Consider the following 15,437-nt stretch of genomic DNA (forward strand, 5'->3'; position numbering starts at 1 on the left):
TCAGAGATCCTCCCGGGCCTTCGCCCCCTCCTGCTGCAGGCGCCATTGTTGGATCTTTCTGGGGAGAGTCTCGGTCCAGAACCGCATTTGGGCCTCCCTTAGCTTCTGCCTGCCCTGCATCATGGGGCCAATCTCCAGGTATTGCTCCAGCTGATTGAACTGGGGCCAAGGAGGCAGCCCTTCGCAATTGGGGTCCCTGGGTGGGAGGAAAGAGTGAGGTCCAAGGCGTCCTGAGTGTCCCCGGCCCGAAGCCAGGCCCGCTCTCTCACTCACCCTGTCCGGGCAAACTGGCTCCACTGGGCCATCATGGTGAGACTCAGCTGCTTCTCCTCCTCTGTGGCCTCTGGAAAGGCTGGTGGCAGGGACAGACAGGGGTCAGGGTCAGGTGCACCCAGCATCCCTGGTGCAGGTTGGAGACCTCAGTCCCGGCAAGCCCACCCTGGTCCCTTGAAGCATGGCAGCCTGAGGATTGCATGTCTGTCTGTCTGTCTGTCCTTACCTAGCAAGGAGCTCTCATTCATGAGGAAAGGACCCCCAAATATGAAGGTGCTCTCAGCCCCATGGTCAGCCTTCACCCAGTCTGGTCTGATCTTTGCAAAAGAACTGGGTCGATGCTGGAACTCATAGAAAAAGATGGGGTCCCCAGAATCTGCAGAGAGAAGACGCGATCAGCATTAGGCTCCTCTGGCCGGAGCAGGTTCTTCTGCCTTTGGCTGCACAAGCTCATGGTAACTTCAATCTTTTTTTTTTTTTTTTTTTTGGTAGTGGCGGTACCTGGGGCATTCTACCTCCCAGCTACATTCCCAGCTCTGTTTTATATTTATTTTGAAACACGGTCTCGTTAGGTTGCCGAGAGTCTCACTACTTGCTGAGGCTATCCTCAAACCTTCGATCCTTCTGTCATAGCCTCCCAAGTCTTAGAATTAGAGGCGTGCGCCACCACACCCGGTTTTGTAACCTCAATCTTAATCATAATAATGGTGAAGTTAAAATGGCTAGCGGCAAGCATTACTGAGCTCTTGCTGGGTGCTGAGTACCATTCTGTGTGCTGTTTGTATAATCATTCACTTAGTCCTCCCAACAATTTTGGATTAGATACTATTATTGTCCTCATTGTTTTCTTACTTATTTACTTATTTATTTACTTACTTACTTACTTTTGTGATAGTAGGGATTGAGCCCGGGGCAGTCTACCTCTGAGCTACACCCCTAGTTTCTTTTATTATGTAATTAATTAATTAATTAATTAGTGTGTGTGTGTGTGTGTGTGTGTGTGTGTGTGTGTGTGGTACTAGGGATTGAATCCAGGGGCCTTCTACAGGCTTGCACCAACATGCCTGGTGAGGCTCTACCTCTTTTATTTCTTTATTTTGGAATTGGGATTGAACCCAGGGGCATTCTACCTCTAAACTACACCTCCAGCCCCCTCCCTTTTATCCCTTTTATTTAGTTTTTATTTTGAAACAGAATCTTGCTAGATAGTGGAGCGTCTCATTTAATTGCCGAGGCCAGCCTTGAACCTGCAATCCTGCTTCAGCCTCCCAGGTACTGGGATTACAGGAGTAATCCCACCACACCATGAGAACAATGAGGCAGAGGGTCGGTATTTTGCCCGAGGTCACAAAGCTAAGAACTTTGTTCTGGGGCTCTGTCAGGGATTAGCTGTGGGCCTTGATAGATACAGGATTTCTTCCAGGAAAAACCCTAATAGGGGACAAAATCACTCATCCATTGAATGAATTCTGAGAAGGGATGATGAGCCTTGCTGGGCGACCTTTGACAAGTCACTGTACCTCCCTCCCCCGCCTGTTTTCTCCTTTGCTAAGTGTTCTTCCAGAGCCACCTCTTACTAAGGTGATGCTACATCCCAAAGAAAGAGGGATTTGGGGGTGGCAGGAGGTGCGGGACACAGGTATCAAGGGAACTGCACCTACAGCAGCCACGTTACCTGTGATGACCCAACCCTTGGGTTCCAGTAGGCAGCGTAGAGCAGGTGGCTTACCTCTAAGGTTTCTTGAGAAATTCAAGGTGGGAATGATGATGAGGGTGTCGCTCATCAGTTCCTGGAAGGCGAGGCGTCGGGCCTGTGCCTCTGAGACCCCATCCATGTATTCGTCCACGATGGTGGGCATCACCTCAGGGGGTATATCCTGGGGCAAGAAGTCTGGCTCAGACCCTCCCCCAAGGCGCCCCCCCCCCCCCCGGTATGGCTTCCTTCCCATCCCTTCCATCCTTCTGTCATAGCCGCCCAAGTATTAGAATTATAGGCGTTTGCCACTACCCCTGGCTACGCCTCCCTGGTACAGCCAGGGCTCGCGTTCCAGGGTCAACTGTGCCTCGGCCTCCCTGGCAGTTCTAGATGGTGTGCGGGCAGGATAAGCTCAGGTTTGGGGGTCAGGTCCTAGTCTGGTGGCCACTGCTTGGCGGTGTGGCCACACACAGTAGCTGAGCCTCTCTGAAAGTCAGTCTGCTTGGTAGGGTTGTTTGGCATCCTGTGTGAAGTCCCCAGCCCAGGGCTGAAGATGGACTCAGAGCTCTTGGCATAACTGGGCAAGTGACAGGGCTGGGCTTGGACCCCAGCTCCATTCGGCTCCACTGCTGACAGTGTGATTTATTTTTATTTTTTGCAGGTCTGGGGATGAAACCCAGGGGTATTTGACCTCCAAGATACACCCTCTGCCCTATTTTTAATTCTTTATTTTGAAACTGGATCTCACTAAGTTGCAGAGGGCCTCACTAAGTAGCTGAGGCTGTCTGTGAACCATGATCCTCCGGTCTCAGCTTCCCAAATGCTGGGATGACAAGTGTGTGCCACCACACCCAGAGCTTATTTTTATTTTTATTTTTTGTGCTACTGGGATTGAACCCAGGGGCATTCTACCTCCAAGCTATATCCCTGGCCCTTTTTATTTTTTGGTTTGGAAACAGGTTCTCACTAGGTTGCTAAGGGTCTCACTATACTGCTGAGGCTGTCCTTGAACCTGTGATCCTCCTGTCTCAACCTCCCAAGTACTGAGATTCCGAATGTGCACCACCATGCCAGCTGACAGTGTGATTTTAACAGCCAAGGGAGGCTCTGGAGTTAGATGGAGACTCTAGCCTTGGTTTCTTCATCTGTGAAATGGGGATAATGAAAGTCCCCACTTCACAGAGTTGCCAGGAGGTAGGGATCGCCTGTCCTTGTGCTCAACACTACTCAGCTCTTGGCATGCACAATGTGCTCACTCAGGGACAGTCTCTATGGTGACAATGATGACGATTATAATTTTCCTTCAAGAACCACACTGTCTCATGTCCAAAGGGATTCCTGGGTAGAACTAAGTTTCATCAGTTGGTCAGGCATGGTGGCGCACACTTGGAATCTGGGTACTCAGGAGGCTGAGATAGAAGGACACAGGTTCATGGCCAGCCTCAGCAACTTAGTGAGGCCCTCTGCAACGTAGTGAGACCATGTTTCAAAATAAAAAAATAGAGCCGGGCGTGGTGGCGCACGCTTGTAATCCCCGCGCTTGGGAGGCTGAGACAGGAGGATCGTGCAGGTTCGAAGCCAGCCTCTGTTGGTTTAAGAGACCCTGTTTCCAAATAAAATATAAAATAGGTGTGGGAGTGTAGCCTGGAGGTAGGCCCCTGGGTTCCATCCCCAGTACCACCAAAAAAATTATAATAAATAAATAATAAATAAATAAATAATAAAAAAAATAGGGCTGGTGTAGCTCAGGTAGAATGCCCTCAGGTTCACTCCCCAGTACCACGTACACACACACACACACACACACACACACACACACACTCAGGTGTTGGGCCACGGGCCTGGTGGGGGTGGGCAGCTGTGAGGGCCGAGGGTTGGAGCAGAGTCTGGCTGGATTGGTGCCCACCAGCCTCCTGCTCCTGCTTCTTGACTCACCACATTTCTCAAGTAGGACTTCAGGATGGCCAGAATGTCCCCCTTGCTTATCTGTTCCATCTTATCCAGGAATCCCCAGGCCTGCAGAGACACCAAGACTCGCTCAGTATGGCGAGACCCTGCCTCCTCCACCCCCAGCCCTGGGCAGGAGAGCAGTCATAGACCCAGACTGCTTATGGAGCCATGTGTAGCCAAACCCACAGGAACCCAGAAGACAGACCTCAGCTGGAAGGTGATGGGGGTGAACGAGGACAGTAGCAACACACACAGAACAGCCAGTGGCGGAGAGAAAGAGAGAACTTGTTCAATATTTTCACAGAACAACATCAAGATCCCCAGGGACGTAGCAAGGGCTACAGGCAAAGTTAAAAATGTCAAATGAGCTGATCGTGGTTGCAGGTTTGATGACAGCCTCAGCAAATAATGAGACTCTTATCAACCTAGTGAGATCCTGTTTCAAACTAAAATCAAAATAGGGCTGGTGGTGTAGTTCAGAGGTAAAATGCCCCTGGGTTCTTGAATCTCTAATCACACACACACACACACACACACACACACACACACACACACACACTGTCAAATAAGCTAGGCATGGTAGCTCACTGCCCAAAACACAAGCAACAAAAGACAATAAGCCAGGTGTGGTGGCGCACACTTGTAATCCCAGTACTTGGGAGGCTGAGACAGGAGGGTCACAAGTTCACGGCCAGCCTCAGTTACTTAGTGAGGCTCTCACCAACTTAGTGAGTCCCTGTTTCAAAATAAAGGGCTGGGGGTGTAGTTTGGAGGTAGAATGCCCCTGGATTTGGAAAAAAAAAAGAAGACATTATATAGATTTCATAAAGATGAAACACTTTTGTGTTGCAAAGGACACTACCAAGAGTAAAAAGACAACTGGTATAATGGGAGAAAATATTTTCAATTCATATTTCTGATAAAGAACTACTACCTAGATTATAGAAAGAACTCTTACAACTCTATAATAAAAGATAAATCATCCACTGGGCATGGTGGCATACACCTGTAATTTCAGTACTTGGGAGGCTGAGACAGGAGGATTGCAGGTTGAAGGCCACCCTCAGCAACTTAGTGAGACTGTTAGCAACCTAGTGAGACCCTGTTTCAAACCAGCCTTTTTATTTTTTATTTTTGGTAGTACTGGAGATTGAACTCAGAGTCTCATGCATGTTAGGTATACTTTCCACCACTTAGCTACATTCTCAACCTCTGTCTCAACACAAGATAAAAAGTGCTGGGATGAGCCAGGCATGGTGGCGCACACTTGTAATCCCAGCATTTGGGAGGCTGAGACAGGAGGATCGTGGTTCGCGGACAGGCTCAGCTACTTAGGCCCTCTGCAACTCAGTGAGACCCTGTTTCAAAATAAAGAATAAAAAGTAGGGCTGGGAGTGTAGCTCAGAGGTAGAATGCCCCCTGGGTTCCATCCCTAAACCTGCAAAAAAAAAAAAAAAAAAAAAAGAGCTGGGTTATATCTTGAAGGTAAAATACCTATGGGCTCAATCTCTAGTACCACAAAAATAAAATAAATGAAGGATCTGAATAACTATTTTTCTAAAGAAGATATAAAAATGGTCAATGAACCCCTGAAAATATTTTTAATAAACTGGGTGTGGTGGTGCATGCCTGTAATCCCAGTACTTGGAAGACTGAGACAAGAGCAACTTAGTGAAAAAAATTTTTTTGGTGGTATTGGGGATTGAACCCAGGAGCATTCTACCTCTGAGCTACATACCCAGCAGCATCATCTTTATGATGAGGATGAGGATGAGGATGAGGATGATGATGATGATGATGATGCTGATGTGGTGCTGGAGATTGAGCCAGGGGGTATTCTACCTCCGACCTATACCCCTAGCCTGATTTTTTATTCTATTTTTTTTGGAGGTACCGGGGTTCCTGGAAGCCCTTCTACCTCTGGGCTACACTCCCAGACCTATTTTTATACTTTATTTGGAAACAGGGTCTCTTAAGCCAGCGCGGCTGGCTTCGAACCTGCGCGATCCTCCTGTCTCCGCCTCCCAAGGGCGGGGATTCCAAGTGTGCGCCACCACGCCCGGCCTGATTTTTTATTCTTTATTTTGAAACAGGGTCTCACTGAGTTGCAAAGGGCCTCACTTGGAGTGGATCTCACCCAGATCCTCCCGTCTCAGCCTCCCAAGTAATGGAATTACAAGTGTGCACCACTATGCCCGGCTCCCAGCCCTATTTTTTATTCTTTATTCTTTATTTTAAAACAGATCTCGCTAAGTTGTGGAGGGTCTCACTAAGTAGCTGAGGCTGGACACAAACCTGTGATCCTCCTGTCAGCCTCCTAAGTAATGGGTAAGATTATAAAAACGACAAGCTGTGACACCATGCTCGCTGCAAAACTTGTTTCAAAATTAAAAAATAAAGAGTTAGGCATGGTGGTGCACGCATGTAATCCCAGTGCTTGGGAGGCTGAGACAGGAGGATCGCACAGGTTCGAAGCCAGCCTCAGCTACTTAGTGAGGCTCTCAGTAACTTAGTGAGACCCTGTTTCCAAATAAAGTATAAAATAGGTCTGGGATACAGTGTAGCCCGGAGGTAGAAAATCCCCCAGGTTCCAGCCCCCATACCACACACACACACACACACACACACACACACACTCACACACACACACACACACACACACACACACACACACACACACACACACACACAGGCTGGGGATGTAGGTTGGAGGTAGAATGCCTCTCTGGGTTCAATCCTTAGTGCCAAAAATGTAAATAAATAAATAAATAAATAAATAAATAAATAAATAATTGTTGGAAGCCAGGCATCGTGGCACGCACACCTATAATCCCAGTGCTTGGGAGGCTGAGACAGGAGGACCCTATGTTCATGGCCAGTCTCAGTAACTTAGTGAGGACCCCTGTGACTTAGTGAGTCTCTGTTTCAAAATAAAAATTATAAGATATGGCTGGGGGTTTAGCTTAGAGATAGAATACCTCTGGGTTCAATTCTCAGTACCATTAAAGAGAAGAGAAAAAAAAGAAAAAAGAAGAAAAAAAAAGATCGTGGAGCCGGGTGTGGTGGCGCACACTTGTAATCCCTGCACTTGGGAGGTGGAGACAGGAGGATCGAGCAGGTTCGAAGCCAGCCTCTCTGGCTTAAGAGACCCTGTTTCAAAAAAAAAAAAAAAAAAAATATATATATATATATATATATATATATATATATAATAGGTCTGGGAGTGTAGCCTGGAGGTAGAAGGGCTTCCAGGAACCCCAGTATCACACACACACACACACACACACACACACACACACACACACACACATACACATCGTGGAAAGTCAGGCATGATGGTGCACACCTGTAGTTTCAGTACTTGGAGGGCTGAGACAGGAGGATCGCAGGTTCAAGGCCAGCCTTAGCAACTTAGAGAGCCCATGTTTTCAAGTAAATAAAACAGTGCTGGGGTTTTAGTTCAGAGGTAGAATCCCCTTGGGTTCAATCCAGTACCACCACCACAAAAAGAAAAAAAAAATAACAAAAAAGGCTGGAGCTGTAAATCAGTGGTAAAGCAGCCCTGGGTTGAATCCTTGGTACAAAAAAAAGTGCAGTAGAGAACGTGCCTCTCGTTCACAAGGCCCTGGGTTCCATCCCCAGCACTGCAAACAAAACAAACGACCATGGCGAAGAGGAGTAAACAAGCGAGCACGCTCCAACAGGATGCTCGGGAAGCATGATGCTGATACCCTTGTGGGGAGTTCTGTGCGCCTGGAATGGACTGGAAGGCCCTTGGCCCATGAGGTCCCCGTGGCTTGACGCTGTCAGAGACCCGAGAGTCTTAGGTAGTCAGTGTCTTGGGCACAATCACACAGTCTCATAGAGCCTGATGTATAAACCAGACACCAGAAGATGAATGCTGCCCAGAAGAACGCTTTGTGCAAAACCTCAGTCCTAAAAAGGAAACATTTTGTTCTGTGAAAAGGAAGCTGAGAGTCTTTGAGTAAGTTCCTTAAACCTTTCTGAGCCCAGCTTTTTGTTGTTGTTTTTTTTGTGGTACTGGGGAATGAACCCAGATGTATTTTACTTCTGAGCTACACCCCCAACCCTTCTTATTTTTTGTTTTGAAACAAGATCTTGCAGGCTGGGCATGGTAGCCCATGCTTGTAATTCCAGCATTTGGGAGGCTGAGATAGGAGGATCGTGGTTTGTGGACAGCCTCAGCTACTTAGTGAGGACCTTTGCAACTCAGTGAGACCCTGTTTCAAAATAAAGAATAAAAAATAGGGCTGGGAGTGTAGCTCGGAGAATGTCCCTGGGTTTCATCCTCAGTACCTCGAAAAAAAAAAAAAAAAAAGCAAAACACAAAAAACAAAAAAAGATCTTGCTAGGTTGCTCAGAGTCTCATCAAGTTGCTGAGGCTGATCTTGAACCTGCAATCTTCCTGTCTCAGTCTCCCTAGTACTGGGATTACAGGTGTGTGCCACCATGCCTGGCCAAGCCTCAGTTTTTTGACTCTTCCTGTTAAGGGACTAGCAGGAACTGGCACCACAGGGCTGAGGTGTTGGTATAGGGTGGAGAAGACAGGCTGGGCAGGGCCTTGAAGGGCGCAGGTGCCGGAGGTCACTCACCATGGGCATGAGCCAGCCAAACTCATGATTATTGACACCCAAAAGGAAGGGCACAGGGTGAAACTGCCTCTCCTCCAGGAGCTCCTGGGGGTGTTTGGGAAAGAAGGAGCCATCCACGGTATAGGCAGCAGCCATATTGTTCTGCAAAGCAGGAGGCCGCCGGTTAGCACCAAGCCCCAGAGGATGGACTCCCAGGGGTCACCTGGCTGCACGCCTCAGTGCCTGAGCCTTGAGGGAAAATGAAGAGGTGGCGATCATTGGAGTTGGGGGCCCAGGGGGGAGTGAGACCTGGAGCAATGCTGCTTCCAAGGGTCTCACTTCCCTAGAAGCCGGAGCCTACCCTCAGCCCCTGCCCCTCGTGAGTGGCTGCCCAAGCTTCACTCCAGACTGGCGACAACCCCTCTGATCCCGCAGGAGCTGGACAGGGCCCCTCTGAGACTGTCACCGTCCCCAAAGAGCAAGCATACCATCGATGACATCTTGGTAGAGATCAGCTCGTGTTCTTCCTTCAGCCGAAGGCACTGTACCAGCTCAGCTGGGGAGTCGGAGCTGCAGGTCAAGACGTCCGCAATGACCTGGGGACAGACAGGAACATCCTGCCTCCCTCTCAGCCACCCACCTAGCCCTCCAGCCCTCTGCCTCTCGACTCAGCGATGCCACAGACCAGGCCTGAGCGTGACCAGAGAGGGCTACCCCTGCCCTGTGTATCCCCCAGGGTGGGCTGAATGCCCTTTGTCCCTTCAAGAACCACATCCTTTTCTGAGTCAGTACAAGTATGTGGAGTGAATAAGGAAAGGAAGCCAGGCATGGGGTGCATACCTGTGATCCTAGTACTTGGGAAGCTGAGACAGGAGGATTGCAGGTTTGAGGCCAGCCTCAGCAACTTAGTGAGACCTTGTTTCTTTTTCTTTCTTTCTTTCTTTCTTTCTTTCTTTCTTTCTTTCTTTCTTTCTTTCTTTCTTTCTTTCTTTCTTGTGGTACTGGGGTTCCTGGAAGCCCTTCTACCTCCGTGCTACACTCCCAGACCTATTTTTTATGTTTTTATTTGGAAACAGGTTCTCTTAAGCCAGCGTGGCTGGCTTCGAACCTGTGCGATCCTCCTGTCTCCACCTCCCAAGCGCGGGGATTACAAGCGTGCGCCACCATGCCCGGCTGCGAGACCTTGTTTCTAAACAAAAAAATCAGTCTGGGGGTGTAGCTTGGGGCTAGAATACCATTGGCGTTAACCCCCAGTACCAAAGTAAAAATAAAAATAAATAGAAAAAGGGCTGGGGTGTAGCTGGGAGGTAGGAAATGAGATGGGGTTTAGGGAGGGAGGGGCGCGGCACCATCTGGCAGGTTATGGCAGGGGATGCTGAGGCTGGACCGTCAGGGAGGAACCTGAAGTCTGTGGTCTACAAAATCCCCACAGTGAGGCGATGGCGGGGGGCTGCCGTTCTTGTCCCTCCTGAGTTCTGGGATTGCCTCGCTCCTCCTAGGCTGCAGTGCCCCGCCTGCTCCTCGGCCTCAGCTGGGGTCTGGGGCCAGGTGAGCCCACGGACCTGGCCCGTCCCCCACCCTGTGGCGCCGCTCCTCTCTAGCAGGGGGCTGCTCTCCCTTCCCCTCTAAGTAGCGTAGACTTGTGGTTGCCTGCTCCCTGCTGCCCTCTGGATGAAGTCCAGACTCCTAGGCCTGGCCGCGAGCCCCTGCGATGCCCTGCTTCTCCAGTGCCTTCACGTCTTGCTGTCTCCAAGCTGCCCCAAGCCCTCCCTGCTGGCTCCCCGTCCCCACGACCATCACTCTGTCTCCCACCTGCATTGTTTGAGGGTGTGGTCTCCATTTGGGAGCCCTCTGGGTTTCCCTAGGGGCCTAGGGTGGGATCCAGAGGCTGGATGGAATTTTTTTTTTTTTTTGGTGGTACTGGGGGTGGAACCCAGAGGCTTTCTACCTCCGAGCTATACTCCCAGACTTATTTTATATTTTATTTGGAAACAGGGTCTCACTAAGTTGCTGAGCCTCACTAAGTAGCTGAGGCTGGCTTCAAACCCGTGCGATCCTCCTGTCTCAGTCTCCCAAGCGTGGGGATTTAAGTGTGCGCCACCACGCCGGCTCTGGATGGAAATTTTTCAGGCAGCAGGTGGCTGGGAATGGAAAACTCCCCAAGACCCTAACCCAGGGAAGGCGCCAGAGAGGGTCCGTCCAGTGTTGGTCTCCTCCAGGAAGCTTGGCCAACTGCAGTTTCACATGGTACTTTTCTTCATCCTAGTGGGTCCCTCTCTGCCAACAAGGGCTCCCTATCGTGACCGTGTCCCCACCCTGAGACCCTAGGACAGAGCAGGGTGGGCATGGAGGTGCATATGGAGTACCAGCGTGAGGAAATGCAGACCTGAGCTCTGGACCACGGATCAGGCTCCATTATCCCCGGGATGGTGATGACGCCACTCTGCGCTATGGCTCTGTGGAACAGCCCTGCAGTCATCGGAGACAGGACCTGGGTGCAGCAGAGAGGACTGGCAGAAGAAGGCAGAAGAGCCGGGGGGTCGGGGGCCACAGGAGCTCCTGTGACGACTCACCAGCCCAGAGACGATGCATGAACCCGCAGAGCCACCGAAGATAGTGACACAGTTGATGTCACCTCCAAAGGGGGCGATGTTCTCTTGTACCCAACGTAGAGCAGCTACCACGTCTAGGAAGCCCAGGTTGCCAGGCACATGCTCGTCCCCAGTGCTAAAGGCAGGGTGGGGCAGTGGTTAGCTAAGGCTGACTTCCCTGATCCATTTTCCTTGGCCATGGCAGGTTTGCTTTTAATCAGTGACCCGGATGCTGGACCCCATTCCTTTTTATTTCCCTCATTACTGGGGATTGTACCCAGGGGCATTTGACCTCTGAGCTATACCCCCAGCTCTATTTTTTATTCATTATTATTATTTTTTATTATTATTATTATTATTATTATTATTATTATTATTATTATTGGTGGTACTGGGGTTCCTGGAAGCCCTACCTCCAGGCTACACTCTATTTTTATATTTTTGAAACAGGGTCTCTTACGCCAGCGCAGCTGGCTTCGAACCTGTGCGATCCTCCTGTCTCTGCCTCCCAAGCGTGGGGATTACAAGCGTGCGCCACCATGCCCGACTTTTATTCTTTATTTTAAAACAGGGTCTCACTGAGTTGCAAAGGGTCTCTCTAAGTAGTAGCTGAGGCTGTCCATGAACCGCGATCCTCCTGTCTCAGCTTCACAAATGCGGGGATTACAAGTGTGCACCACCATTCTTGGCTTCTATTTTTTATTCTTTAATTTTTGTGTGTGTGTATGGTACTGGGGATGGAACTACTCAGGGGCATTCTACCTCTGAGCTACACCCCAGCTGATGGAGGACATGGAAGAAACCTGAGGAACGAAAGGTTCCGAAAGAGTTAAGGCAGTTTGGCGAAAGGTCAAGCTTTCCGAGACTCTGGGTGACTTCTGGTCTTTCCAGAATTTCTCACTCCCAACCCACCGGTGAGAGTGGTGAGAGCGGGAACTGGCTGCAATCATGCTCTTAATAATCTTTAACCAGGCCTCTTTGTTTCTTCTTGTTTTTTAATTTTCCCTCCATGATTGTATTCTGCAAGCATATGACGTATGTTCTACATCAATCATTCTGCATTGTGTTTGAGATTGTACTTTGATGTTTTTCTTTCTGTTGAAGTTGTGGTTTTGGTGCAGGGGAAAAAAGTATAAAAACTTAGTTCTAGAGAATAAAGTTGTCAGTGGTCTAAGAGACTACTGTCCATGTCTTCATTTCAGGTCTCTCCCTCCCAAGTCCCGGGGAGGAATCCCCACACCCAGCCCTATTTTTCCGTCCTTTTTATGTTTGAAACAGGGTCTCACTGAGTTGCGGAGGGCCTCACTAAGTAGTAGCTGAGGCTGTCTGTGAATCATGATCCTCCCATCTCTGCCTCCCAAATGCTGGGATTACAAGCGTGTGCCACCATGTTTGGCTTTATTCTTTAATTTGAAACAGGGTCTCACTAAGTTGCTGAGGGCCTAAGTAGATGAAGCTGGCCACAAACCTGCGATCCTCCTGTCTTAGCCTCCCAAGTATTGAGATTATAAGCAAGCACACCACACGCGACTTTAGACCCTCTTCTGCTTCCAGAGTCTGGCCTGGCTGTGAACCACGCTGGGCATCTGTATGCCCCACTGTGGTGTGAGCAGGGCTGGTTGGGCAGCCGACCAGAGGTAGTGTTCGGGTGGCTGCCACAGCTTGCTGCTCTTTGCTCCCTACCCTACTGGGATCCTGGCTCCAGCCCAGACCCGATCCCTTTGCCCAAGTCCAATGTGTAATTCCAGCGTGGGCAAGACCCAACTCTAGTGGAGCCTCGGGAAGCCCCCTTCTGGCCCTGGACCCCCACCCTGGATCCTTAGCTACTCTGATGAGCAGGCCTTCCTAGTGCAGTTGATGCCTTCCGCCAGGCCAGATTTCTCACCTGAAGAAGCCAAAGATCCCGAGGCGGTACTGGAGTGTCACCACTACCACATCCCCATAGGCGGCCAGGGCTGACCCATCCTGAGAGGTGGCGGAGCCGACCATCAGGGAGCCTCCGTGGATCCACACCATGACCTGGAGAGATGACCAGAGGGCGGTGATCCCCCAGCTTCTGGGTCCCTAGCTGCCCAGCCAGCCTAGAATATTCTTAGGGCCTCTGGGGTGGTCTGGGAACAGGGATAACGAGGGGACAGGGGAGGCTGGGTGGGTGGATGGACGGGGCCCTCCGGGCTGCATACCGGCTTTGTGGCTCCTGCACTGGCCTCGGCTGGGCTGTAGATGTTGAGGACCAGGCAGTCCTCAGAAATGGAGAAGATTTGGTGCTTTCCGTTGAGAATAAATCTGCTTCTGTTCATTCTCTCCACATCCTGCAGGCACCTGCGGCCACAGGTGAGCCCGAGGGTCAGCCGGTCAGCCCCATGAGCCCCGGCAGCCGCCCCTCTGCCGACCTGCCAGCTTGCGCACTCCACCCGGGCTACTCACATGGGGGGATCAGCGCTGGCGTCCCGCACACCCTCCCAGGGCTGTGCTGGGCGCGGGGCTGAGAACCGGAGAGGCCCCACCGGTGCCTGAGCGAACGGGATGCCCAGGAAGACATTCACGCGGCGGTCTGTACCCTTCACGCCCACCTGCCGGCCTCGAACACGGCCCAGCGGGGTGACCACTTCAGGCTGAGCGACTGGGGGCAGGGTAGAGGGACCATGGGGTGAGTTTGCAGCTTCTATGAGGGAGGGGGTAAAGGAAAGACTCTTAGAATAAAGGAAACATTTGCTGTCCTCGTTCTGAGAACTTCCCAGGCAGCACCTTAGCTAACCTGCCAGCTGGGTCCCATGATTACCCCTGACTTCCTCCCCCCTGTCTGGGAGTCCCTACCTTTCCCCTCCAGACAGGCCACTTGCCCACTTGAAACCCAGATTACTCATCTTTTAAATGAGGACTACACATCACGTTCCTATTTTCTGTGTGTGTGTGTGTGTGTGTGTGTGTGTGTTACTAGAGATTAAACCAAGGGACATTCTATTGCTGAGCTTTTTTTTGTGTGTGGTACTGGGGATTGAACCCAGATGTATTCTACCTTTGAGCTATACCCCCAGCCCGATTTTATTTATTTATTTATTTATTTATTTATTTATTTATTTATTTTTGGTGGTACTGGGGTTCCTGGAAGCCCTTCTACTTCCGGGCTACACTCCCAGACTTATTTTATATGTATATTTTTTATTTGGAAACAGGGTCTCTTAAGCCAGCGAGGCTGGCTCCGAACCAGCACGATCCTCCTGTCTCCTCCTCCCAAGCGCGGGGATTACAAGCGTGCGCCACCATGCCCGGCGTCAATTTTATTTATTTTGAAACAGGGTCTTACTAGGTTGATGAGCATCTCACTACTTGTTGAGGCTGTCCTTTTGAACCCGCAAATCTCCTGTCTCAGCCTTCTAAGTATTGGGATTACAGGTGGATGCCATTATGCCTGGTTTACCTCTGAGTTTTTTACTTTTTGTTTGGAAACAAGGGTCTCACTAAGTTGTTGACGCTGGCCTCACACCTGGAATCCTGTTTCAGCCTCCCAAGTATTGGGATTATAGGCATGTGCCACCATGCTTGGCTATTTTCTGTGTTCTGATGCTCTGACACGGGAACCTTGTTAACCTGGGAGGCCCTGTCCCTCCCTAGAGAGCCGATGATACACTAGGAGGAAAGCTATTCCAAAGCGATCAGATCCAGGCCAGACGCCAACCATCTCCTCCATGGGCTCTTACGCTCCTGGCCATTACCCACCAGTCCTGATCACCCCAGTGCCAAGGACCAGACAGTTAGAGACAGCCTCTGTGCCCCAGAGCCCGCTGGAATTATCCAAACTAGCCAGCTCTACATCTACTTAGGGGCTTGCCTGTTCCTGCCTATGGAAACAACAATAAAGCCTTTGCCCACATTCTGCCCTCCCAATTCCCTCTGCCACCTGTGGCTTCCCTAGTGTGGGGCATGGGGGTGCCTCCTGCTCCTAAAGGACTGTGAATAAACTTCTTCCTTTGTGACAGTCCTTGGCATATCTGTTTATCTTACTATCCCTGATGAAAACAAATCCTTGGGCCCCTTAAAACATTAAAGACAGTGATGTTCCTGGGCAGGGCTGCTCTGGGGATCACACAAACAGCAAGGGCAGAGGTGCTGCCAGAGAGGATGGACAGCCCCTGACATTTCTCCAAGCTGATGCCTTCCCTGAGCAAGCTGCCCACGCCTCCCTGCCCTACCTTGCCTGGCCCCTTCCCGCTCAGTTCTCTCGCTCTGCAGACCCGGCAGGTGTGTCTTACCTGCAGCTCCGGCAGCAAATGTCAGAAACAGACAAAACACCCAGGCCAGGACGCCGGCCCCAGCTTTCACGAGCATCCCCAT

General features: G+C 50.4%; 1 protein-coding gene across 1 annotated transcript; it reads right to left on the reverse strand.

The window, feature by feature from the left end:
• On the reverse strand, window positions 1–15,437 carry CES3 (carboxylesterase 3; the record flags this gene model as incomplete). The annotated part of the gene is made up of 13 exons (XM_080703500.1): window positions 1–196; window positions 274–352; window positions 500–649; window positions 2,003–2,150; window positions 3,905–3,985; window positions 8,533–8,673; window positions 9,000–9,107; window positions 10,898–11,002; window positions 11,085–11,238; window positions 12,988–13,121; window positions 13,286–13,424; window positions 13,530–13,725; window positions 15,356–15,437. 13 exons carry the CDS (start codon window positions 15,435–15,437, stop codon window positions 1–3), a joined length of 1,713 nt encoding a protein of 570 aa, XP_080559626.1.

The sequence above is a fragment of the Muscardinus avellanarius genome (assembly GCF_963383645.1).
Source record: "Muscardinus avellanarius genome assembly, chromosome: 10".
In the NCBI taxonomy this organism is placed as follows: domain Eukaryota; kingdom Metazoa; phylum Chordata; class Mammalia; order Rodentia; family Gliridae; genus Muscardinus; species Muscardinus avellanarius.